We start from the raw sequence: 26,293 nt of genomic DNA, 5'->3' as shown, positions 1-26,293 counted from the left end.
GAAGTCACCCTCTACGAATCTGGGACAGGAAATCAATCCAATACGAACAACCTGAACAAAACCTTATACAGAAAGCTGCATGCGGCTAAAATTTCCTTTATTTGTTAATATAAAACAGATAACTAGTTTATCATCCCATGAAAGAACTAACTGTTTGAAAGTCAATTTGTGTGGGTGTTCATCTTTCGCCTATTCAGAAACTTGTGATACCATTGTCCTCAGAACCCAGAACGTTATATTATACAGGACAGACTACATGACAAAGGTTCTGGATTAGTGGTGCTGGAAGAGCACAGCAGTTCAGGCAGCATCCAAGGAGCAGTAAAATCGACGTTTCGGGCAAAAGCCTTTCATCAGGAATAAAGTCAGAGAGCCTGAAGCGGAGAGAGATAAGCTAGAGGAGGGTGAGGGTGGGGAGAAAGTAGCATAGAATACAATGGGTGAGTGGGGGAGGGGATGAAGGTGATAGGTCAGGGAGGAGGGTGGAGTGGATAGGTGGAAAAGATGATAGGCAGGTAGGACAAGTCATGGGGACAGTGTTGAGCTGGAAGTTTGGAACTAGGGTGAGGTGGGGGAAGTGGAAATGAGGAAACTGTTGAAGTCCACATTGATGCCCTGGGGTTGAAGTGTTCCGAGGCGGAAGATGAGGCGTTCTTCCTCCAGGCGTCTGGCGGTGAGGGAGCGGCGGTGAAGGAGGCCCAGGACCTCCATGTCCTCGGCAGAGTGGGAGGGGGAGTTGAAATGTTGTGCCACAGGGCAGTGTGGTTGATTGGTGCGGGTGTCCCGGAGACGTTCCCTAAAGCGCTCTGGTAGGACGCATCCAGTCTCCCCAATGTAGAGGAGACCGCATCGGGAGCAACGGTTACAATAAATGATATTGGTGGATGTGCAGGTAAAACTTTGATTGATGTGGAAGGCTCCTTTAGGGCCTTGGATGGAGGTGAGGGAGGAGGTGTGGGCTCAGGTTTTGCAATTCCTGCAGTGGAAGGGGAAGGTGCCAGGATGGGAGGGTGGGTTGTAGGGGGGCGTGGACCTGACCAGGTAGTCACAGAGGGAACGGTCTTTGCGGAAGGCGGAAAGGGGTGGGGAGGGAAATATATCCCTGGTGGTAGGGTGGTCTTTTTGGAGGTGGTGGAAATGTCGGTGGATGATTTGGTTCATGCGAAGGTTGGTAGGGTGGAAGGTGAGCACCAGGGGCGTTCTGTCCTTGTTACGGTTGGAGGGGTGGGGTCTGAGGGTGGAGGTGCGGGATGTGGACGAGATGCGTTGGAGGGCATCTTTAACCACGTGGGAAGGGAAATTGCGGTCTCTACAGGAGGAGGCCATCTGGTGTGTTCTGTGGTGGAACTGGTCCTCCTGGGAGCAGGTACGGAGGAGGTGGAAGAATTGGGAATATGGGATGGCATTTTTGCAAGAGGTAGGGTGGGAAGAGGTCTAATCCAGGTAGCTATGGGAGTCGTAAAAAAATGCCGGTATCAAGTCGGTCGTCATTGATGGAGATGGAGAGGTCCAGGAAGGGGAAGGAGGTGTCAGAGATGGTCCAGGTAAATTTAAGGTCAGGGTGGCATGTGTTGGTGAAGTTGATGAATTGCTCAACCTCCTCGTGGGAGCACGAGATGGCGCCAATGCAGTCATCAATGTAGCGGAGGAAGAGGTGGGGAGGGGTGCCAGTGTAATTACGGAAGATCGACTGTTCTACGTAGCCAACAAAGAGACAGACATAGCTGGGGCCCATACGTGTGCCCATGGCTACCCCTTTGGTCTGGAGGAAGTGGGAGGATTCGAAGGAGAAATTGTTAAGGGTGTGGAATCTGGTTTCCAGCATCTGCAGTCATTGTTTTTAACCTACATGACAAAGAACCTATTCAATTCTGCTGTTCCTGTGCAAATATGCACAAACTGAAGACTCACCATTAAAATTACTCTCCTGTTTAAAATGAGAAGTACAGTAAATGTTTTGAATAACCATCACCAACGGGACCAGGTGTGTGCTGGTTGATCAAGAGTTCTGCATAGTCAATGTAAAACACACGGTAAGTGATAGTAACTTAATGCAGCTGGTATACATATCACCATCATAAATTTATTTACAGCATGAGTCCCTTAATAATAATGCAACCTTTGCTGGTAAATTTTATTTAAAGCGAGAGCCTTCTCATGTGCATCCTCAACTGACTACTCAGATGTCATGGTATTTGAGGAGAAATTGACTTGAAATTAAATTGACCGTCGATATTTTGTGTGGCCACTTAATTGAACAAGAATATTTACGTTGAATTAAATACCCTAAAAACCATTATAATTGGACAGGATAATAAAGTAATCTTTGCAATAGTTGAGGGTTTTTTTTTCTGATTTATCAAGAATACCAGTTCACAAACTTTGCTGCATCACAGTAGGAGACAACTTTGGGAGGACGGGATGCTGAGGAAAAAATTCAACATATCACTTCCTTTAAAAAGGTAGATCTTGTTTTACACATACACACACACACACAAGGCTGAACAGGCTGGGGTGGTTTTCCCTGGAGCATTGGAGGCTGAGGGGTAACCTTATAGAGGTTTACAAAATTATGAGGGGCATGGACAGGGTAAATAGGCAAAGTCTCTTCCCTGGGGTCGGAGAGTCCAGAACTAGAGGGCATAGGTTTAGGGTGAGAGAGGGGAAAGATATAAAAGAGACCTACGGGGCTACTTTTTCATACAGAGGGTGGTACGTGTATGGAATGGGTTGCCAGAGGAAGTGGCGGAGGCTGGTACAATTGCAACATTTAAGAGGCATTTGAATGAGAAAATGAATAGGAAGGGATTGGAGGGATATGGGCCGGGTGCTGGCAGGTAGGACTAGATTGGGTTGGGATAACTGGTCGGCATGGATGGGTTGGGCTGAAGAGTCTGTTTTCATGCTGTACATCTCTATGACACTATAACTACTTTCCTCCTATCTCTCAAAGCTTTGCCAAATACCCATTATTTCAGATCTCATTGAAATGGAGAGATATTTTGATGTCACCAGTTGGAACTCTCTTCCTCAGCTGGCAGGGGAGGCTGGATCATTTGTTGATTTTAAATTTCAGATAGATAAATGTGTCTAAAGTGAAGGTGTTTCATGATATGGGTCAAAGGCAGGTAAATGGAGGAAGACCACAGATCAGCCATAATTTCGGTAACTTTATAGAATCCTTAAAGTGCAGAAAGAGGCCATGCGGCCCATCGATTTTACACCGACCCTCCAAAGAGCATCCCACCCAGACACACACCCCTACCCTATCCCTGCAATCTTGCATTTCCCTTGGCTAATCCAACTTGCCTGCATGTCCACTACGGGCAATTTAGCATGGCTAACCTGCACATCTTTGGATTGAGAGCAGAAACTGGAGCACCCAGAGGAAACCCACACAGACATGGGGAGAATGTGCAAACTCCAAACAAACAGTTGCCCAAGGGTGGAATTGAACCCAGGTCCCTGGTGCTGAGGTGAAGTGTCACCCCCGAATCATACTGAATGGAAGAACAGGCTTGAGGGGCTGAATGGTCTACTCCTCTTCTTAATTTTCTGCAGAAGCAGAACAACCACCTTCTGATACAGCTCCTGTAGCTCCAAAAATAGGGTTTAACAAAAATGTCCCTTTTGCACCGATGAGGAGAGTAGTTCACAAAGAAAGCACCTCACATGATGGTAATGCACATCCCATTTGACTAGGTGGTCACAATCAATGGGCCTGGGATATATCCTTGCCAAATGATGAAAATGGAAAGGTAATCTGACTTACATACCCCAGGATCTGGACTTGCTCTGTGGTATGAGACCAAGTTACATAACTAAGAGTGGGAGGTGGCGTTAGAAAGGAGATTAACTAAACTGAGCGGGCTAAACTGTGGCAGATGGAGTTCAATGCAAGGAAGTGTAAAGTCATCCACGTTCAGCACAAGACTGAAAAATCAGACTTGCTTTAAATGCAGAGGCACTAGAAACGACCGAGCAGTGAAGGGATTTCAATGTCTGCATAGACAGATGACAGAAAGCTAGTGCACAAATACAGAAAGTAATTTAAACAGCTTAAGGAACGTCAGCCTTCTTCTTAAATGAGTCAGAATAAGAAATGGAGAACTTATGCTTCAGTGGTTTCGAGATCTCCAGCTCCCCTCTGGAGTGTTGTATTCATTTGGGGAACCACATACTCCATGAGAATTCATTGGGTTTGGAGACAGACTCAATAGAATGTTAGCAGAGTAAAATCACAAGGGTTGGTTCATATTCTGTACAAGTTTAAATAATCGAAAGGCAATCTTACGGAGGCAGATTCACAAAATGGCCAAATAGACTCTATACCGAGCAGCTAATCATGTGGTGCGGGGAGCAATCTTAAAATTAAAGATTGAAAATCAGGAATTTCAAAGTGATTTCAAACAAATAAAGTGATTTAAAATCACTTTTCAAATAAAGAAAATAACAAAGTGTTGCAGACATGAATTCTCCCACTCAAAAAGATGCTGGGCCAATTGAAATTTGCAAGCAGACTGTTGGGATTTGTTATAAGGATGGGATATGGCAAAATTGAAGGAGGGTGAGTAATTGACCTTGACATACATGATCAAACCACATGGTGGAACAGGATGAAGAGGCTGCATAGTCTGCTCCAACTCCCCTCTTCATTATTTCTTTAGAGATAAGACTACTTTAAGAAGAAGCTTTGAAGAATGTTGTTTATGAACTATTATGGGACAGAAAGAACGTTTAATTGCACCTGATCACACTGAAGTTTTAATCTTCTTAGCTTCCCACACCACATGCTGCTATTCAATAAAAGATAAATGGGATGAATATGCATTGAGTCAGCCTTCAGAGAAGTTCATGGCATAAGATGGAGTTAGTAACAGGTTTCAACCCTTTACCACACAGAGTCTCCGAACAGCAACTGGAAAGTCCCAACGTTATTACACCCACAATACTTTTCATTAAGCTCCCAGCATGTCCATTTGTCACCGATAATTTAATTTAAAGATGTATTATATATTCCCACAGAAAGCACGAGGAGGGATCTTGTGCTGGACGGGATAACTTCGCACCAGCGTTTCCCACGATTATAGCTCAGAACTGAAACTGGCCCCTGCCAAGGTTTGTTCCACATGGAGTTCCTCTTTTCAACCTTATCACCTGCTCTTCCTTTCTCCCACACGTATTTATCTGATTTTTCCCTTGCATCTTACTTATCGGAGTGAATTAGACAACTTTGGCAAATTAAACACGCTTGCCACACAGAGTTCCTCCTGTGATCCCTGCCTCCTACTTTATGGCCTTCATCTTGGAATCTCGACAAGTGACAATACCTTCTCTAATGCTCAGCCTGTCGAACTCACTCTTAACAAAATAAAAGCCTGGAAATACTCAGCAGGTCATGCAGCATCTGCGGAGAGGCACAGAACCAAATGGTTCAAGTCAGAGGCTTTTCATCAGAATCAAAGCAGCACTGACTCCATTTCCATTTAATAGATGCTGCTGGACCCAATGTATAATCCCAGCACCGACAATATTTTGCTTCTGAACCTATCCATAAGCCTGAAGACATTTGATAGGGGTCAACCCTCAATATTCTCTTTCTGCACCAGTGGGTCAATTGACTAACCAAAATAATTATAATCTCTTTGCTCTGGTATCATCATTGCAAATCCTTTTCCCCCATCTTACAGTTATATAGAGTCACAGAGACGGTACAGCACGGAAACTCTTTGGTCCAATTCATCCATGCTGACCAGATATCCTAAATTAATCCAGTCCTATTTGCCAGATTTTGGCCATATCCCTCCAAACCCTTTCTATTCATATACCCACCCAGATGCCTTTTAAAAGTTGTAACTGTACCAGCCTCCACCATTTCCCCTGGCAGCTCATTCCATACACACACCACCCTTTGTTTGAAATTGTTGTCCCTTAGGTCTCTTTTATATCTTTCCTCTCTCACCCTATGCCTGCTAGTTCTGGAGTTCCCCACCCAAGGGAAGAGACCCTGTCTATTTACCCTATCCATGCCCCTCATGATTTTATAAACCTCTATGTTGTTTTAAGTATATGGAAACAAGAATTGTGAGCGGTTGGTCTATTCAAGGTTCTATATGCATCTAAAATAACCTCCCCATTTTTGAATTTTACCCCTCGAGAGATAAATCACAATATTTTGCTTGAATATGCTTAGTTTTGTAGCTAGAGTTGCGCAAATCTGTATCTCTAAAATTTCCTTGCTCTGCCACACCACTTGGACAGTTATTTTCCAAGGAGCCTGTGGTCTTCTGGTTCCACTGACTAATTTATAGAGGTAGAGGCAGATTAAACAAGTTGTCCATTCATACCGAATTGAAGCTGGGCTCCTCCACTGGGGGTTGATAGGTGGGGATGTCCAACTTGAGCCAAGGTGGTTTCTTCCTCTGTAAGCTGCTCGTACTATCGCGGCGTTCGTCAGACATCTTCCCGGTTTAAAGCTAGAGTCTGTTGGAGAGAAAAGGGAGACATTTTCTTCATCACATGTCATCATGGTTATATTTCCCCCTTATTGACAAGTACATGAGGGCTAAAGATTTCAGAGGGAACAAGTACTCAACATTAGGAATTTTGCCCTCCCCGGGGTGGTAAAATGGGCAGCACTTGAGCCTGGCAAGAACTCAACCTCGCTTCGTCAATTAAGTGCTGAGCAAGAAGGCCCACTGGAGTTTCTAGACTCGCTAAGGTCACCTTTTGGATTAAATTAAGGCCTCCCTCACCACCAGCCCAGTCATCTGAGGGAAGTGATGGGGAGGGTGACTTTCCCCACTGGGTTTTTGGGATCTAGGGGCTGCATTTGCCTCAATCCAGAGGTACCGACAGGAGGAAGAAGGGTGGACACTGATAGTCACCCTACCCCACTCTCTTCCACTTTCCCCAACTGCCCTTCCACTGAAGAATGCATCCTCCCCCACGCATCCAAGATGCAAAAGAATATCACTCTTGCTGGGTGCACCTACTGAAGATTGGGTCTCAACCAACTGTCTTCAGGAGACTAAAGCTGCCAGCCTTGGGTTGGCCAGTAGATCTTTGCAGGGAAGGATTCCAAAGCCAAGCTCTGCAATAGGCCAAGAAGCGTGCTGATGACCTTTGAATTATTAGCACTCAATGAGCTGATTGGCTTGCGATCCCAGTCACCATGCATGCCTGCAGCCACAGGTAGGCAGCCAATCACAGCTTAGCTTTCCTGTTGATGTAACCAATGATCTCTGTCACTTCCCTTCCCCTCAAGCCCAAATCAAACGACTTCTTCAGCTTTCGTGGATCCCGTACTGACAGTGTACACCCCTCGTTTTTCTAATGTTCTCAGAGCACAACTTGGTCATGAGACCTTATTCCAACTAAACTGCTGACCAAACCTCCGGTCTTGATTCGCACACAAGCTGATCATGTTCTGTCCGCTAGGGTCCCGTCCCAATCTCCTTCAAAACTGCCGTCAGTGATCTACTCTTCAGAAAGTCAACTTTGACAGACTGACACTTCCGCTTCACTCTCCTCAAATGTATCATTCACCTCTGATATCCACAAGATTGCAATCTAGGTTTGTTCAAGATATCGTTTCAGTTGCATAACACTGACACCTTTTGTTATAAATTCTGTGACTAATGGTCTGCTCCACAGCCACCTGATGAAGGAGCAGCACTCGGAAAGCTAGTAGTCCCAAGTAAACCTGTTGGACTATAACCTGGTATTGTGCGAATTTTAACTTCTCCTATACTACACTTTGCATTTCATCAATGTGTCACATGTTTCCTGGTGAGGCCATAGATTCAATTCAGGTTACAGCTCCACATGCAACGGTCTGCCACAGTGCGGGGGAGAGGGGGTGAGAGAGAAACAGAAAGAGAATGAAACCAAGAGAAACAAACAGAGGGACATGAAGAGGGGAATAGGGTGGAGGGGGTGGGAGTGGAGTGGGGCAAATGAAAGTGTGAAGGGAAGTGGGATGAGTGAAGGGGTGGAGAATGTAAGGGTAAGTATGTGAAAAGGGATAAATGGGGACAGTGCAAGATGGGTACGTGATGGGGTGTGGATGGGGGGTGATATGTGAACGAGAGTGAGGGTTCTGAAGGACAAGGGAAGAGAGCAAAACTACAAAAGGAGTCAGGTAGACAAAACAGAGTTTCATATTGTGACCTGTTTTCCTAATCAGCCTGTTCAGAGATGTTATTCTCCACATGTGGAGCAGGTGGGCCTTGAATCCGGAAGAGTCATAGAGATGTACAGCATGGAAACAGACCCTTCAGTCCAACCCGTCCATGCCAATCAGGTATCCCAACTCAATCTAGTCCCACCTGCCAGCACCCAGCCCATATCCCTCCAAACCCTTCCTGTTCATATACCCATCCAAATGCCTTTTAGAGAGCCTCGTTTGAATCTGCTTTACTTGATGTAAAACCATTTCTGTCACAAAGCAGTTTGAATTATGCAGTAATTCCAATTAAGCAATTGAACTGAAACTCCACAGGAGATTTGTGGTGCTAAATGAAATCTAATTATCCAATAATTTGAATTAAGTCTAGCTTAAAGAGGTATAGTCTTACACATCACATGCTTTGAATAACTTAATTTAAGAGGAAAAATCATGCAGGAATGGATCATATTGCACAAGCTCAACTCTGAACCACGACTGAATGTATCAACGCCCCTCAACTTCATCCCTTCTGACGTGTGGAAATGTGAATCAGGACAGGGACAGACTATTCGGCCCTTCAACTCTGCTATAAATATTAACAATATTAAGTAACAATAGTTTGGGAGCAGAGAGATACAGAACCTTAAAAAGGTGACAGGTTTACATAGAGGATCTGGATCAGCACAGGCTTGGAGGGCCGAAGGGCCTGTTCCAGCACTGTAACTTTCCTTATTCTAACAGGATCACATCGCGACCTTAACTCCAATTTCCTGATCCCCAATAATCCCTTGGCTAGTCTTGAACCTACAATCTGTGTCTTGGGAATAGAGCTCTGATGAAGAGTCATTTAGACTCAAAACATCAACTTACTTTCTCTCCATGGATGCTGTCTAACCTACTGCGATCTCCAGCATTCATTGCTTTCAGTACAGATTCCAGCATCTGCAGTAATTTGCTCCTATCTCTGCCTTGTAAATAGATCATGATCCCGCCCTCTCATTGGCTGGGGAAGAAAGAGTTCCACAGATCCACAGAAAAACCGCACGTGTCTTAGATCGACCATTTGTCTGCAAACGCTCACCAGGTCATGTCTTTCTCAGAAAGGAAAGCATCTTTTCAGGCTCCACCTTGTGAAATCCCTTCAGGATCTTTGTATGCTTCACCAGTCAATTTTTGAAACACTAATGGATACTGGTCCTTTCCAGTTCTTCCAGAGCTGGCTTGTTTATAAAGAAGACTTCTCCCCAAACCATTGATAACTACCCTCTCAACCACTATTTCCTGCCTTTGGTCATGCCTGCACCTCTAACATTTCAGTAGTGATTTGACCATTTCCTTACCTCTGAGTCACTTTCCCACTACTTCTGAATACCTTACATAGAGTCATAGCGACGTACAGCATGGAAGCAGACACTTCGGTCCAACGAGTCCATGCCGACCACATATTCTAAACTAGTCCTGAAACATTTTCATAGAATCCTTACATTCAGCCCATCGGGTTCATACTGGCCTTCCCATGAGCATCCCACCCAGACCACTCTTTCCCTGTAACCCTGTAGTTCCCATGGCTAACCCACCTAACCTACACATCCCTGCACACTATGGGCAATTTAGCATGACCAAACCACCTAACCTGCACATCTTTGGACTGTGGGAGGAAACCGGAGCAAACCCATGCAGACACGGGCAGAACGTGGAAACTCCATACAGACAGACAATCACCTGGTGGAATCGAACCGGGGTCGTTGGCGTTGTGAGGCAACAGTGCTCACTACTGCGCCGCTCCTGTTTCCCTCTCATTCATGGTCAAAAAACTCAAAGCCCTGATGTTAGCTTGAGGTAGGATAAGGCAGCAATGGAACATGTGCCCCTGTAGACTGCTGGAAATCAGACCCAGCTTAATTTAATTCCCACACCTCGTTTACATTTGCCTTAAGGCAAGAGGAATGGGGGTGGGGGTGGGGGTGTGGGGGAAAACAGCTGTGTGGAATCAAACGGGTGACAATTTAAATCAAAAGAAGGAAAAGCCACAGCTGATAATCGGGAGCAGCTGGGTGGGCGTTCACTCAGTGTCAATCATTTTAAACTTCAGCGGGGGTGGAAAGTTGGCCAGTCAATGGAAGGTTGGACAGGGCCCAGAACGGCTGTGCCAGTGGGATATGACTAGTTTTTAAGTTCCCAGTGAAACTGCAAGTTAAATCTGGGTGTCTCGATAAACAGAACTGAACCAAAATCAGTTTGGAACAATTCAGATTCATAGCAATTTTCCAGCATAATCACAAAATGTCAACAATTATACAGAACAGCATAATATTTATAGGCTTATAGCAGATTAGCCGCGTTAGAATGTACAGTGTTATAACGCTCCAGGCAAATGTTTCCCCAGAATAAAAAAGGGGAAGAAAACTGACTATGGAGCAAACTGGCAAAAAATATCAAAATGACCAGACAGAGATTTGACAGGTCATGTTACAACTGAACAAGGTTGTTGGGGAGGCTGCACCTGGAGTACTGTCGACAGGTTTGATTACATTAGATTCCCTACAGTGTGGAAACAGGCCCTTCGGCCCAACAAGCCCACACCGACCCTCCGAAGAGTAACCCACCCAGTCCCATTTCCCTCTGACTAATGCACCTAACACTTTGGGCAATTTAACATGGCCAATTCACCTGACCTGCACATCTTTGGACTGTGGGAGGAAACCGGAGCACCCGGAGGAAACCCGCACAGACACGGGGAGAATGTGCAAACTCCACATAGATAGTAGCCCGAGGCTGGAATCGAACCTGGGACCCTGATGCTGTGAGGCAGCAGTGCTAACCACTGAGCCACCTTGCCACCCGCCTGGTTCCTGTATTAAAAAAAATGGTACACCTGATATTGGAGTCTGTTCAAAAGAGATTTACTTGGCTGCTTCCCAGTGATAAGGTATTGTCTTATCAAGACTGGAACAACAGGATAGGCCTTTTATTCATTAGTGAGGGGTGATCATATTGAAACATCCCAGATTCTGAGAGGACATGGCAGGGCAGATGTCAAGAGGGTATTTCCACTGGGCAGGTTGAGGGTGGACGGAATCTTGAACTGGGGGGTCATGGATCCATGGGCCTGGGGAGGGAACTGGAACTTCTCCCAAAGGATAATGGGTTTGGACATGCTTGCCTTCTTTGGTCATAGCATTGAGTACAGGAGTTGGGACATCATGTTACGGTTGTGTTGGACATTAGCGAGGCCACTTTTTAGAATACTGCGCAGAACGCTGGTCATCCTGCTGGAAGAAGAATGTTATTAAACTGGAAAGGATGCAAGAAAGATTTACTAGGGCGTTGCTGGGACTGGAAGGTTCGAGTTAGAGGATGAGGCTGCAACTTTTTTTTTTCCCTGGAGCATAAGAGTTTTTAACAAAACCATGAGAGGCAAATCAGGAGGGGAATAGCCAAGGTCATCTCCCAGGGAAGGGGAGCTAAAACCAAGAGGATGTAAGTTTAAGGTGAGAGGGGAAAAGATTTAAAAGAGACCTGAACGGCAACATTTCATATAGAGGGTGGTGTGTCTATGGAATGAACTGCCAGAGTAAATGGTGGAGGTGGATGGAATTACAACATTTTAAAGACATTTGGACAGGTACGTGGACAGGAAAAGTTCAGAGGGATGTGGGTCAAATGCAGGCAAGTGGGATGAGTTTAGATTGGGAAACTTGGTCAGCATGGATGAGTTGGACTGAAGGGTTTCTTTCCATGCTGTACAACTCTATGAATGTCTGGAATTTTCTATCCCAGAGAGAGTAGTGGAGACATGATCACAAAGCATTTGAAGGAGGGGGATAGATTCTAGAAATATCAGGGAGTTGAGTGTTTGGAGAAGCTGGCAGAAAAGGTTAATGGAGGCTTGCAGTTGATCAGCCACGGTCTTATTGAATGGTAGGGCAGGCTTGAGGGGCTCAATTACCTCAGCCCATCCCGATTTCTGATGTCATTATGTATTTCATGCACATCCAAGGAGAAAGGGTTTATTAGTGTCTCACTGACAGCATCTGACAAGAAATTCTCATCTGGGAGCAATTGATAATCGTCGCACTAGCTGTTCTTTTTATTATCCACTGGAGGCTAACTCTTAGTAATTCCACAAGATGCCCTCCCACTCGATGACCTTAAACTCAGTGTATTCCACCCCCCACCCCCGCACCCCCCACCAAAAGAAAATCACAAAATACAACTATTTATATCATTCCTCCAGAAACACCACTGAACTTCAGCCTAAGTTATGGCAGGAGATTGACAGTACAGCACAGCACAGAAATTCTGTGGTGTTGAAAATTCTCACTAAAAGCCTAGTCATACTTCTTGAAGACACAATTTCTTAATGGGCCAAAATTCTGAACAGAACTGAACAAAATCTGCTTGTACGTATGAAGTCCCATCAGTACATCACTGTGGTGTGCTTTTATTTACTCAACGCAGTGACAGAGCCTTTTCCAATTTAGCTTTAATTTGAAAACTGCAGCGATTTCTCTTCCCCGACGTTTAGTTTCTTTTTCTTATCATCGAGCCATTTTACAAATTGATTCACAGGATATAGATATCATAGCAATGTTCAGCATCCGTTGTCCGTGCCTAAATTTTTTTAAAAAATTATTCATTGGATGAGGGCGTCACTGACTAGACAAGCAGTGTCAATCAGGTAAAAACAATAACTGCAGATGCTGGAAACCAGATTCTGGATTAGTGGTGCTGGAAGAGCACAGCAGTTCAGGCAGCATCCGAGGTTTAGCAGTAAAAGCGACGTTTTGGGCAAAAGCCCTTCGTCAGGAATAAAAGCAGTGTCAATCACATTGCTCTGGGACTGGAGTCATATATAGGCCAGACCAGGTGAGGATGGCAGCTTCCTTCAATAAAAGGGCACTGGTGAACCAAACTGGTTTTCCAACAATCATTCTACTCTTATTTCCTGATACAGGTATCCCCCGCTTTTTAAGTGTTCACACAACACAATTTCGCTTTTACAAAAGATCTACATTAGTACCTGTTTTCGTGAATCTGAAGAGCTTTTTCACTTTTACAAAAAAAAAACACCAGTATTTTCCCATTGAAATAACGCACCTTCATTTTACGCCATTTCCAGATTACGAAAGGTTTCCTTGGGATCGTTGTCTGGGTCTTTGGATTCACAGTCCAGTGATAATACCACTAAAGCCATCACTCTCCAGGAGGTGCTGTTAAGCCTCCTGGCTTACATCATTGGAGTCTGGGCAGGCAAGATACTATGACAGTGCTTTGAGGTGCAATGCACCTGCTTCTCACACAGCAACAATGAAGGAAACAGCAATATAGTTCCACATCAGGGTAGGCAGTGGCATGGGGAGAAAGAGTTCCCACGGGCTTGCTTCCCTTGTCCTCTTTGGTGCTAAAGAAATGCACCTCCATCTCCGAGCTCGTGCACACTGTAGTCATGATGTAGTGGTAGCCAAGGTTGCGAGTGCTCAATTACAATTTATTTGAAAATATTTTAGCAGCTTTTGCATTTGACCATTCAGAATTCATGTGGAGTTATTGACAATACCCTGGCTAATGGGCCAGTGTTCCACTCGGTTGGAAACATAAATACTATATTTGGCTAACAGACTGCAATTTTCCACCCACATCTCCCTTGAGAATCAAAAAGGTACAGTAGCCAAATACCACAGAGTTTATATAAACATGGTCACCACAGCCTTGAGAGAACACAGCATCAAACAAAATTAAGAATTTTCAGTCGTGGGAAGACTACAGGGGTCTCAAGAGACGTTGTTAACACAATGTTTGTTAACCCTTTGAGGACTGCAGGTGGATTTCCATTCCATACTTAAAGCTGGAGATGAGCCAGATGTCTTGGGGTACCATAGTTCATTGTGATCTCAGCCAACCTTCCAATTTGAACTTGCCCATCAGCATCAGGAGAAACAGGGTGGTCAGAATAAGACCTGCCAGTCAATCAGTCCCTCTGACATCACTCTCAAAAATGAGTCCAAAACCCAATGTTGCTTCTGATCGGGCAAGTGGGAGGACACCTATGGGAAGGCAGCGGAGTCAGATAGGGTCAGGTGATTTATTTGATCCAAGCCGCAGTCTGACTCACAGCATGTTCCTTTGTGCAAGGGTCTCCATCATCATCTCCTCACAGATCACACCCCGTTCCCTCTTGACCAGCAGCAGATACCATTCCCACCTCTGACTGCTCAGGCTCACCTGGCAGCCCACGTTCAAAGGAGTCACCAGGACAAGAAAAAAAAACACATCATGCCAAGAAACTTAATCCCCCCCTGGACTCCATTTCAAAACCCCCAGGTCACCAAGTCTCATAAAATAAACCAAACAAAAAGATGCTGGAGAAACTCAACGGGTCTGGCAAAATCTATGCAGCGAGAAACACAGTTAGCGTTTCAAGTTCGGAAGGAGACACCTGTGACCTCTTCCCACATCGTTCCACTTTAGATTAGATTAGATTAGATTAGATTACTTTCAGTGTGGAAACAGGTCCTTCGGCCCAACAAGTCCACACCGACCCACCTAAGCGCAACCCACCCAGACCCATTCCCCTACATTGACCCCTTCACCTAATACTACGGGCAATTTTAGCATGGTCAATTCACCTAACCTGCACATCTTTGGACTGTGGGAGGAAACTGGAGCACCCGGAGGAAAGACTGGAGCACAGACACGGGGAGAATGTGCAAACTCCACACAGAGTTTCCGCCTGAGGCGGAAATTGTATCCAGTCTCTGGCGCGGTGAGGCAGCAGTGCAAACCACCATACCGCCCACATGCCACCGTGCTGTCTACACCAGTGAGTGCCCACCCACGAGACCCCAGACTGACCAATCAATAAGGGGAGTTTTGGCAAAATGCCTTCTAAAAGATCATGTCAATGACATCATTAGCATTGCCTAATTCATTACTTTCATCACGTCCACCCACTTCCCTGCCCTACTGAGAAGCTAAAGCCTCAGGCACTATCCTCAGAAAATGCCCAGGCACAATAATGTTTAACGCATCAGCCACACCTGAGACAGACAGTATTGCACTACCAGCTCAGCCCTCTGCCTATCCTGCAGGGCATTGGACACATGGGAACACATCAGCTCCATCTACATCTCTCCACTTCCCCCAAATAAATGAAAACGTCTTCATTTCAAGGTATTTCACTTAGTCGCCATTTTCAGGAACTCGACTCTGACGTGAAGTGAGAATGCCCTCAGTTAGTATCAAAGAGCCTACGTCATTTTCCAGCAACAAATCTAAACTTCGGTGGAATAAGAACGAACTGCACTTCATTACCAACTGTATATGATTTATGTTTTGAACTGTCTCCTGTAACTGGTGGTAAAATTGAGTCGGCAAAAGTGAGGACTGCAGATACCGGAGATCAGAATTAAGATTAGAGTGGTGCTGGAAAAGCACAGCAGGGTCAGGCAGCATCTGAGGGGCAGGAAAATCTAAGTTTCGGGCAAAAGCCCTTCATCAGAAAATTGAGTGGTTTGGAGAGGGGGATGCGAACTCCAAAGAAATCTATTGACAAACAAACTTACATGACCCCCATACTAAACTGCCGAGAGACAAACTTGAGAGATCCACCAGTTATAGAGATAGAAAGAACTTATTGACAGTAAGATGGAAGTGTTAATACCTTCAGAGAAATGATGTGGAAATGCTGGTTATTGCCTTAAGTTATTGCAGGAATGTGACTGGAAAGTTGTTCTGGGATTAATGAACCAAAACCTGCAACCCATTCTGAAAGATGAAAATCTGAACAGCAATCTAGGGTTGTTCAATATCATTTCAGTTGCAGGACGCAGATCTTTTACTATAAATTCTGTGTCTTATGATCCTGCTCCATAGCTACCTGATGGAGGTAGCTCGGTCTTACAAATAAACCTGCTGGACTATAATCTGGTGTTGTGTGATTTTTAACTTCACAGAACGGAAGAAGAGCTGACCTTTGTCACAGAGTCTCAGAGCTCTGTCAGACAGAGATTCAGGGAAAATGACCTACAAGCGGTTAGGCCACTTTTGGATTACTGCATCCAATTCTGGTCTTCCAGCTATGGAGAGGATGTTGTGAAAGTTGAAAGGGTTCTGAAAAGATTTACAAGGATGTTACTGGCTCCAGGGAGAGGCTGGATAGGCTGGGACTGTTCTTTGGCTGAGGAGCGACCTTATAGAGGTTTATAAAATCATGAGGGGCATGGATAAGTTAAATAGACAAGGTCTTTCTTCCTATGGTGGAGATGTCCAAAACCAGAGGACACAGGTTTAATGCGAGTGGGGAAAGATTTAAAAGGAACCCAAGGGGTACCTTTTTCACACAGAGGGTGGTGCGTAAATGGAATGAGTTGCCAGAGGAAATGGTGGAGGCTGGTACAATTACAACATTTAAAGGGTATCTGGATAGGTATAGGAATAGGAAGGATTTTAGGGGGATATGGGCCTAGTGCTGGAAAATGGGACTAGATTGGCACTGTAGCTCAGTGGGTATTCCTGATTAAGGACTTTGGCCCGAAACATTGATTTTCCTGCTCCTTGGATGCTGCCTGACTTACTGTGCTTTTCTAACGCTACTCTAACCTTGACTCTAATCTCCAGCATCTGGAGTACCCACTTTCACCTAGCTCAGTGGTTAGCACTGCTGACTCAAAGCGACAGGGACCCTGGTTTGATTCCAGCCTCACGGTCTGTGTGGAGTTTGCACATTCGCCCCATGTCTGCGTGGGTTTCCTCTGGGTGCTCCAGTTTCCTCCCACAATCCAAAGATGTGCAGACTGATTGGATTGACTACGCTAAATTGCCCCATAGTATCCAGGTATGTGCAGGCCAGGTGCGTTAGCCATGGGATGTGCAGGGTTATGGGGTTAGAGTAGGAAGGTGGGTCTGGGTGCAATGCTCTTCAGAAGGGCATTGTGGACTTGATGGGCTGAAATGGCCTGCTTCCACACTGTAGCCATCCAAAGAGTTGCCATAGAGTAGAAGGCCATTTCTTGTAGCTCAGAGGACTGATTGATGTGGATTCGGTTTAAAACAAACACAGGATGACTCTCTCTCTCGGAGGCAGGAAGGGTAGATCCTGCCATAGGCAGGAGGAACTTGGAACTTTAAACAAGACGACCACAATTTGCTGACAGTGTGGCGTAATATATAAATACGCTGTGACGTTTTTGGTTGGCGTCTAACAGTTTGCTGCAGTTTATAATATATCCGATAGTTACAGCAGAAACCAATCACATGTTGTCATGTGATTCTTTGCTTCAGTCACTGGAAAATCCATCTTTTTTGGATTACTGGTCTGGACAGGGGTTGTAAAAAAGACACATGAGATTTAGTTTTCAATGACCTGCTCTATTTCCAGCATCTTCGCCTCTTGCTTCAGCTTTTGATGTTTAATTATTTATATTTGTTTCTCAAATGGGGATTCTGAATTTTGTGTGGGGTTACACAGAAACTTCTCACTGACCTTTCCCAAATACTCATTTTACCTCGTAATTTACAACTTAAATTCTGATGAGTTTATTTATTTGCACCATCCTTCATTCACAACACGTTACACGGCTGCGAAATATGATTACTTCAACAAAAGCTAAACCAAGCCAACTTTGCAAACAGGAAAACTAAGCGTAACGTACTCTCTCATCTGCCATGTGGTTTATTAAAGACTAAATATAACTTTTTCCCAGTGCAGGAATAACTTTGACTCACATTTTGCAAACTTCCCTTGAAACCCAAAAAAAAACACATTTGAGCACAATATCAATCTACTACAATCTGAGGCTGTGCATTTTGTCAAACCATTTTTGTCCAAGTTCAATAAACAGAAGTAAACTCCAGTGAAAATAAATACTGTTAAAGACAAATCTATTCTCCAGGCAAAACATTATTTACAGCTGGTGACTGTAATGTATCTTCTATCCGTTATTTTTACCTGTCTCTATCAGTGAGCTTTCATTGTAATAACCTACTTCCAGATACCTGCCTCCTATAACTGGTCCACCATCTGGATGTTAAAGCCTTAGAGGGACAAACGCAAGTCTGAACAGGAAAAACAGAGGCTGTAAAGGGGGAAAATCAATCACTGAAAAACTGAGCAGTTGGCAAACTAATTTGTTTGTTAAAAAAAAGTCCTTCCGCTTAAGAGTACTGGTTTGACAACTCTGCTAGGCCATATTCTGTTTTAAGACCAGCTTTAGTAGTTGCAAGTTGTGCTGTCAGTTAGGGTGACCCAAGGAGATTATTATGAAGCCAGTTTGGCCCCATCTGAATCATTCAGTTTTGGAATATTCTCCCCTGTTTGGAATAAGTGGTTTGGAGGCAGAGTTAGTCTTCAGTGGTTGAAGCACTAAGATGTTGGTCACAAAAATATTTTGTGCATTAGCCAGGTAGCTATAGTAAAGATGTTGTGAAACTTGAAAGGGTGCAGAAAAGATTTAGAAGGACATTACCAGGATTGGAGGATTTGAGCTACAGAGAGAGGCTGGATAGGCTGGGGTTGTTTTCCCTGGAGCCTGAGGGGTGACGTTATGGAGGTTTATAAATCATGAGTGGCATGGATAGGGTGAATAGCCTGGGATTAGGGTGATGTGCTGGGTCTGGGTGGGATGCTCTTTGATGCAGACCCAATGGGCTGAATGGTCTCTTCCTGCACTGCAGGGATTCTATGATCAGTCTTTTTCCTCTGGTGGGAGAGTCCAAAACTAGAGGGCACAGGTGAGAGGGGGAAGATTTAAAAGGGATCTGAGGGACAACTTTTTCACGCAGAGGCTGGTACATGTATGGAATGAACTGCCAGAGGAAGTGGAGGTGGTGGATAGAATTACAATATTTAAAGGCATCCAGATGGATTCATGACAGGTTTAGAACAATATGGACCAAATGCTGGCAAATGGGACTAGATTGATTTAAAGATATCTGGTCTGCATGGACGAGTTGGACCAAAGGGCCTGTTTCCATGCGGTCTGACTTTGAGGTATCAATACATGATTACAACTCTCTTCCTTCAAACGCTCTTCAATTGGTTACCTGATGTGCCAGCTATTAAAGGGGCATAACCTACCCATACCAACACACACCCGCACCATCACCCAGTTCCACAGCTTGATGCCCCATCTCTAATATTTTAGAAAAATCAAATGTGTTCAATGAAAAAAAAAATCACTGCTAGAGATTGGGTGTGTTAGGAGAGGGTCAAGAGAGCACACACAAAGCTGTGTGCCATCAGGTCTAACACAACAAAACCATATTTCCTACAGTCACAATAACTTGTACTACTGACTTTTTGACTCTGATTGAGGTACTCCCATGAAGAAAGCAACAGCCATCCCGAGCTGTGAGGGACTTTTCGCATTTAGGAAGTGGGATTTCAATCGATTGGATAGCCCACAAAAACAATGTCCCTTGTAAAACAAAAACTTGTATTTGACTACAGGCTTCAAATTCCCACAAGGCCACCAGCTTGGCTCTACTAACCTCCAGTGTTGGCAAAGCCCCTCAATTTTGCTGGTGAGCACATGGTCTAACATATCCAAGCAACGTCAGTGGAGAAATTCAGGAACATCCTCTTCTTGGGGCCCATTCCCACTGTGCGAGATGAACCAGAGCATAAATAAGGTGGTTGAGGAGCCTAGACAGCAGGGCCTCAGTCATCATTAAACTGAGGGCAATGAGCATAGTTAGTGGCAATACGTTCAGATTGGTGGGGTAATGAAGGTCTGGTAGTGTTTGGGGTGGCGATTGTGTTAAGTAACTTGTCCTTTCTCCAGGTCAAATTCATGTTGCAACTGAAACCTGAACAGACCTTAAGCCTCAGTGTGCACGATCTGGTATACAACAATGGCTCAGTGGTTAGCACTTGCACCTCGAAGCACCAGGGAACTGGCTTCATTTCACCCTTGGGCCACTGTTTGTGTGGAGTTTGCACATTCTCCCCGCGTTTACGTGGGTGTGCTCCAGTTTCCTCTTGATTGGCTATGTTACATTGTCCCACATGGATGAGAAGGCTAGGAGGGAAGGTCAGCAATGGGAAAGGCAGGATCACAAGGTATAATGCTTTTGGGAGGGATGGTGCGGATTCGATGGGCCAAATGGCCTCTTTCCGCACATGGGGATTCTACAATTTCTAAATGAGGGAAGTTTTACTTTGGTATCGGATCAAGGGTCCCTCATTGCTTTGCCCTGCCCAACATGGTGGCAGTGTACATCAATCAGAAACATCTTCCAAACCTCTGTTTTGGAGACTCTGGTGGAGGTCACGTCACATGCCGAAAACACTGCACTATCTGATGTCACCTCCCCCCCGCCCCCAACTAATCAGGTGTCACTTCTTTTCTACTCCCTTATTGTCACCTTCCGCCCTGTTATGTTTCCATTCATGTTTTGCCATAAATAACTAACAGCTGAAATTTCTTCTGAAGCCAAACAGCTGCTGCCATACAGCTTCCAGCTATACAGACGCTAGAAACATTCCCCAGGGATTCTCTCATGACAACTTCCTGCAGCTCTCCTCAAGCTCAGCTGGAGAAAAATGACTTATTGCACCCTCAAAGGCCGCTTTTCGGTTTAAAATCGGAAACAAGGGATTTGTGGTCATCGGATGGAGAGAATTTCACCAGCGGTCCACTCAAACTCCATTCTCCGTCTGCTAATAAGTGCTTTATGGAGAATGAAAACAATGTCATGTAGTTAAAAACAAAAAGACCTTAACTTTCAAATGTGGATTTTTTTTTTGAGAAAATGAGAAATAAAAACCTCATTTGGTTTCATGGCTGATCGTGTATAAACAAACATTGAAGGCAATTTGCCAAACATCAAAGCCCAAGATGGCACTCCTTTGGACCTTTGCACTCTGCTGCTTGATTAATTTTACAAATGAGGGCTTTAGAAGATTATATTGTTCAGTGTTTCTTCAACTGAGCATTAAATGAGGGAATAAAGGGGTTCAAGCGTCTTGTTATGGATTCTACCTGACAATAAACCAGGTGACGTTGTTGTTAAAGGTTACAAGGGTGTTTGGTTTGCTTTACTGGGGTGTAAGAAATCTAGATATTCACAATGACTTAAGTCTAAATAGAAACACCATTACTCTTCAAGTCCTAGGGATGCGTTAGGAGTGTCAGACTTTAAGTGTATGTGCCATGCCACGGTAGCACGATGGCTCAGTGGTTAGCATTGCTGCCTCATAGCGCCAGGGTCTCCAGCCTCAGGAGACTGTCTGTGTGGAGTTTGCACTTTCTGCGTAGGTGTGTTCCGGTTTCCTCTCACAATGCAAAGACATGCAGGTTAGGTGAACTGGCCATGCTAAATTGCCCAGGTGTTCAGGGATGTGTTAGTCAGGGATAAATGTAGAGGAATACAATAGGAGAATGGGTTTGGGTGGGACATTCTTCAGAGGGTCAGTGTGGGCTTGCTGGGTTGAAGGGCCTATTTCCACACTGTAGGGATTCTAAATTACCGAACAGAATGAATGTGCATAGGGAATCACAATGATAATAATTTGGCCTTCTATTCAGGTAACTATGCAATGTGATTTGTTTAACTATGAACAGGGACTTCAAGACAAAAAAAAACCCTAGCAAAGTAATGTAGCATCAAGTTGCAAATTCTAAATATCACCAAATGTCCGACTGAAGCAACTCAAGAAAAAGTAGGAGTAAAAACGAGCACAAAAATGAGGGATACAGCACACCAGCCAACAAGTGAGGAAGCATCAGAGAGACAGAGATAACGAGTCTTTATTGCTCATCATGCAAAGTGCAGGGAGGAGTTAATTTAAGATTGAAGAGACCAAGTTTGGAGGTTAAACAAAGCTGGGAGATTCACATGGCTTTGGTTAGAGGCTCATTTCCAGATCTAAAGTTACCCATTTGGAAAAGGAACCAAAAATCACTGTGGTCTGGTTCTCAAACAATGAAGTATCTACTTTAGGGACACCGTACATCTGCAGAGAGATTTTCAATTGCTTCAAATGGTTAAATGTGGCATCTTTTGTGTAGTTGAGAGTATAGCTTGCTGACCGAAAATATTAGTGTTGCTTTTATTTCATGCTTTGCATTGATGTATAAATTCAAAATCCTATCAGGTGATCCTTTCTTTTCCTGGAAGTTTGAAAGTTTTTAAACGTTTTCCATTACTACAACTAGTACAACTTCTTGGATTTTTTTCTGAATTACATTAATGGTCAGTTGCAAGTCATTCTTCAAAATATTCTCAGATTCCATTTGCCAACGAGTCAGCACTTTCCCCTCATAAAAAAAGTTGGTTTCCCCTTTAAATTTGTGTTTCTTGTGAATTGTGCAAAGCTTTGACAATTTTTTTTTGTCAACCAATACTCAACTTTTGCACTAATAAATGATTAATTATGTAAAACATGGTAATAACAAAATCATATTCATACTTACACACATGTTCCAGAGCATTTTGAACAAAATAGATAGTCATTTGATAGTCTTTGGAATTATTTTAAATGCTAAGTATAGCTGTTTATAAAATAATGTACAATAATATCTTCCATGTACAGTATATACAACATAAGCCTTGAATTGCTGGAAATATTTCATGGAGTCAAAATCCAAAATGGAGCACCTAGCCCAAAGAGAGGACAGAAGCCAAAGTCAAATTCCTAGTTGTGGGTCAATGGAAAGGATAGGTTAAGTATCAGAGGAGTAGAGATAAGGGAGGAGTATGGATTGGCATAGCTGAAGGGGTTACAGAAGAGTTAAATGTAGATGTGAGACTATTCCAGATGAGACACCTAGGGCAAGGCTACCAATGGAGAGTTAAAGGGCACAGGTACATACAACAACAGAGTCACAGATTAAAGAGTTTTTAAGAGTTATAGATTGGATATCTTAATGTTAGATGACTTTTTCCCTGGAAAGTGTACAGCCAACCCACAGGTATTGGTTAACTATTGGAGGTGGTTCTCAGGTGTCACTGCTGTTAGCGATGGATTGGATTTAATATGACAAAGAGAAGAGGCGTATTACAAATGATAGAAAATGTTAGTTTGGCGTACTTTTCTCTCATTAGCCCTCCCCATCATATCAATAACCTTTAGCTGGAAGTCCAATCATGAATTGTTTCCCTTGAACACAATGAAGCCATGTTTAAGCCATCTCACATGGAAGAAAATTATCTGAAGTATTTCCATTATGTCTCGCAGACCACACATTGTTCCCATCTGAATCAGTCCAATTCACTGTCAAAGTGGACAATTTTAACACCTCTGGCTTTGTTGCATGTATGTAACGGGAAGACCTAAATCCACAAAAATACAAGAGAAGATTACACAGTTGCTCTACTTCACAGCTTCAGCATTCAGTTCAAATAACCTGCAGACTCCAGTTTGGAATTATTCTCAAAATCATTGAGGTGCAAAGATTTAGGCACCTCAATAGACATTTAACAATCACATGGTTTCTGTAGTCAACCAGGGAAAGCAAGAAAGGGAGAGGGGGGGGGGGGGGGGGTGGGGAAAGAAAAACACAAGATTTTGTTCTGAGCAATTTTAGCGATTGAAATTCTCTCTACCAACCGACGAACAGCTCTACCTGAAATATCATTTTGACCATTTGTAAATTCAGCCACAGGGTCAACTAATACATATTTCTTTTACACTAATTACACAATGCATGTGAATTCAGCTTCCCTTGAGGAACAGTTGAATGGAGAAGCTGAAAACTGAATAATTGGCCCCGATACTTTTATTTGGAGCTGGGAAGACAGTGAGGAGGTGAATGCTGGTTTCCACTGGGAGCTCAGACCTAAAGCTTTTCCACATGTTCTGCCAGAAGTATTGGCAAGACATCTTTAACAGCTTTCCCGCCACACAGATCGACAGAATGGCTGCTTGTTAGGTGGAGATGAGCCAGACATCAGATGTCAGTTCAGTACATTCACTTGAAGGGAGGGAGGGGGTTGGGATTGGGGGTTGGGAGCTGGGAGGGGTGAAGGTTTCTGCTGTTCAGTGTTGGACATTATGGCCACGTTAGTTTCAGCAGAAATATCACTTCATTATTCATCAGATATTCTTATAAAATATTTCTTTGATCTAGACATGTCCCCATAACATGCACTGTTCAGCCCCAACTACAGACGGCTAGAGGAGACAACGGCTGTTTTATTACAGGACTGCTCACCCAGAGACCCCGGTACGAATCCTGCCATGGTAAACAATAGAATTTGAATTCAATAGAAACCTGTGATTAAAGAGTCTAATAAGGACTGTGAATCCACTGCCAATTGTCAGGAAAAAAAAACCATCTGGTTCACTAATATCCTTGAGGGAAGGAATCTGCCATCTTTATCTGATCTGGCCTACATGTGACTCCAAATCCACTGCAGTGTCGTTGACCCTTAACTGGTCTTTGGGCAATTAGGGATGGATAATAAATGCTGTTTTAGCTGTGAATGAATAATAAAAAAAACAACAGTCATGGCTCCAAGCTCCCCTGCCGGTCACACTCCTTCCTGATGTAGACATTCCATTAGAATGGTGAAAAGCATTGCCTATTGGCATTGAGTGCGCACCTGGAGCACATGGACTGTAGTGATTCAACACCATCTTCTCAAGGACAAGGAGGAGTTGGAGATAGCACTTGGGGCTAAAGAGATCAAAGAATGGAGTGGGGAGTTGGGTGATCAGCCATGACATCATGAAAATTAACATAATAATCTTCATCACAAAGGGTCTAATATGCTTAACATGGGACAACAAGCATCTATTAAAAATTGGACCCATTAGTACAAGCCTTCATTTCCTTCAAAATGCAGCTTTTACAGTTCTTGCCATAAAAAGGCAGAACATTCTAAGTTTCTCCAATGCTACTCTGCTCCAATTCCATTCCCCAATGGATGCTGTGCACTTCTGAGAATACATGGTGCTTTAACTTACTGTCAGAGGCAACTACACAGCAAGCCTCAATGCAGTGACACAGTGCTGTGAGTAGCAAATAAATTCAGCTCTGGAGAAAAGAGTCATCAACTCAAAATGTCAACTCCATTTCCCTTTCCACAGCAGCTGCCAGACCTGCTGGGTTTTTATTTCAGATCTCCAGCACCCGTTGCATTTTGCTCTCATAACTTCGTTTCCTCACCTGTGTCTCTCCAAACTCTGCATCCTGGCAGCAGTAGCAAAGTTAAGCACCAGCCCGCTACCAGATTGTCAAAAATAGTGACGATGACTTAAATCGCTTGCACCTTCACAAGAATTACTCACGCACACTTAAGCCAACAAACTGCCACACACGCATACAAATCTTGTGCAAAAGTTGCTATTCCTTGCTGCCAAAACTACCAAATGAGCACGAGATCCAGACTGTGCTAATTGTAGCTTAGGAATTTGACAGGAAACTAACAAAAACTTTAAAAATCTGGCGTGATCTATATCACGTATGGTGTCAACTTCAATCAGTAACGTGCTGCGAAGATTTCACAAATAGAAAGAGGGGAATGTTAACCTGTGACCTAACTCCATCTTTACCCCAGATCTCTTAGTTTTTTATTATTGTTAGGGAAAGGTACTATCAATCTCAAAGCAGAGGGTTGATATAGCCTCAATTGTCATTTGCGATAACTAGTTCCAAACTTTGTACCACCTTTTTCGTGAAAAGGTAATTCTTCAAAGTCTGGTTCTAATTTTTAAGACCTTTCCCTGGAGTCCCGAACTCGCTCAAAAAGGAAATAATTTCTCCATTTACCTGGTCTGTTCTCCTTAATGTCATTAAAACAGCAATCAAATTAGTCCTTAACCTTCTAAGTTCTAGGCAAGGGACACTCAAGGGTTCTATAATCTCTCCTTGGAGTCCAGATAGGTCATTGTGAAACTTACACTGGAATTTTGCCAAGGTCCACAAATCCTTTCAAAGATGCACTTTCCAAAATGACCTAGTAACTCCAGGTATGGTCTAAATAGACTTTTGTATCACTGAAGCAAGACTTTTACAGCTTAGCATTCCATTACTCTGAATAGAAAACCCAGGATTCCATTAGCCTTTTGAGATTGTTCTCTGTATCTGATCAAAACAATTTAAATGATGTATATACCTGAACTCCCAAGTATGGCAGGGCCTCCCAAAGGTCCTGGCTTCACCCTGTTTAGAAGCT

The 26,293-nt window shown here is 43.8% G+C and overlaps 1 protein-coding gene across 2 annotated transcripts in view; it reads right to left on the bottom strand.

Annotated features, from left to right (window-relative positions):
* rhbdf1a (rhomboid 5 homolog 1a (Drosophila)) overlaps window positions 1-26,293 on the bottom strand; it is a 308,833-nt gene that overhangs the window by 146,341 nt on the left and 136,199 nt on the right. For both annotated transcript variants that reach the window (XM_072559432.1, XM_072559434.1), the window contains exon 4: window positions 6,348-6,483. In XM_072559432.1, the coding sequence (XP_072415533.1) occupies window positions 6,348-6,461 (114 nt within the window). In that variant the 5' untranslated portion in view covers window positions 6,462-6,483. The remainder of the gene's footprint in view (window positions 1-6,347; window positions 6,484-26,293) is intronic.

This window comes from Chiloscyllium punctatum, chromosome 40 (genome assembly GCF_047496795.1).
Source record: "Chiloscyllium punctatum isolate Juve2018m chromosome 40, sChiPun1.3, whole genome shotgun sequence".
NCBI classification, from domain to species: Eukaryota; Metazoa; Chordata; class Chondrichthyes; order Orectolobiformes; family Hemiscylliidae; genus Chiloscyllium; species Chiloscyllium punctatum.
This window is presented reverse-complemented; position numbering and strand designations above follow the sequence as displayed.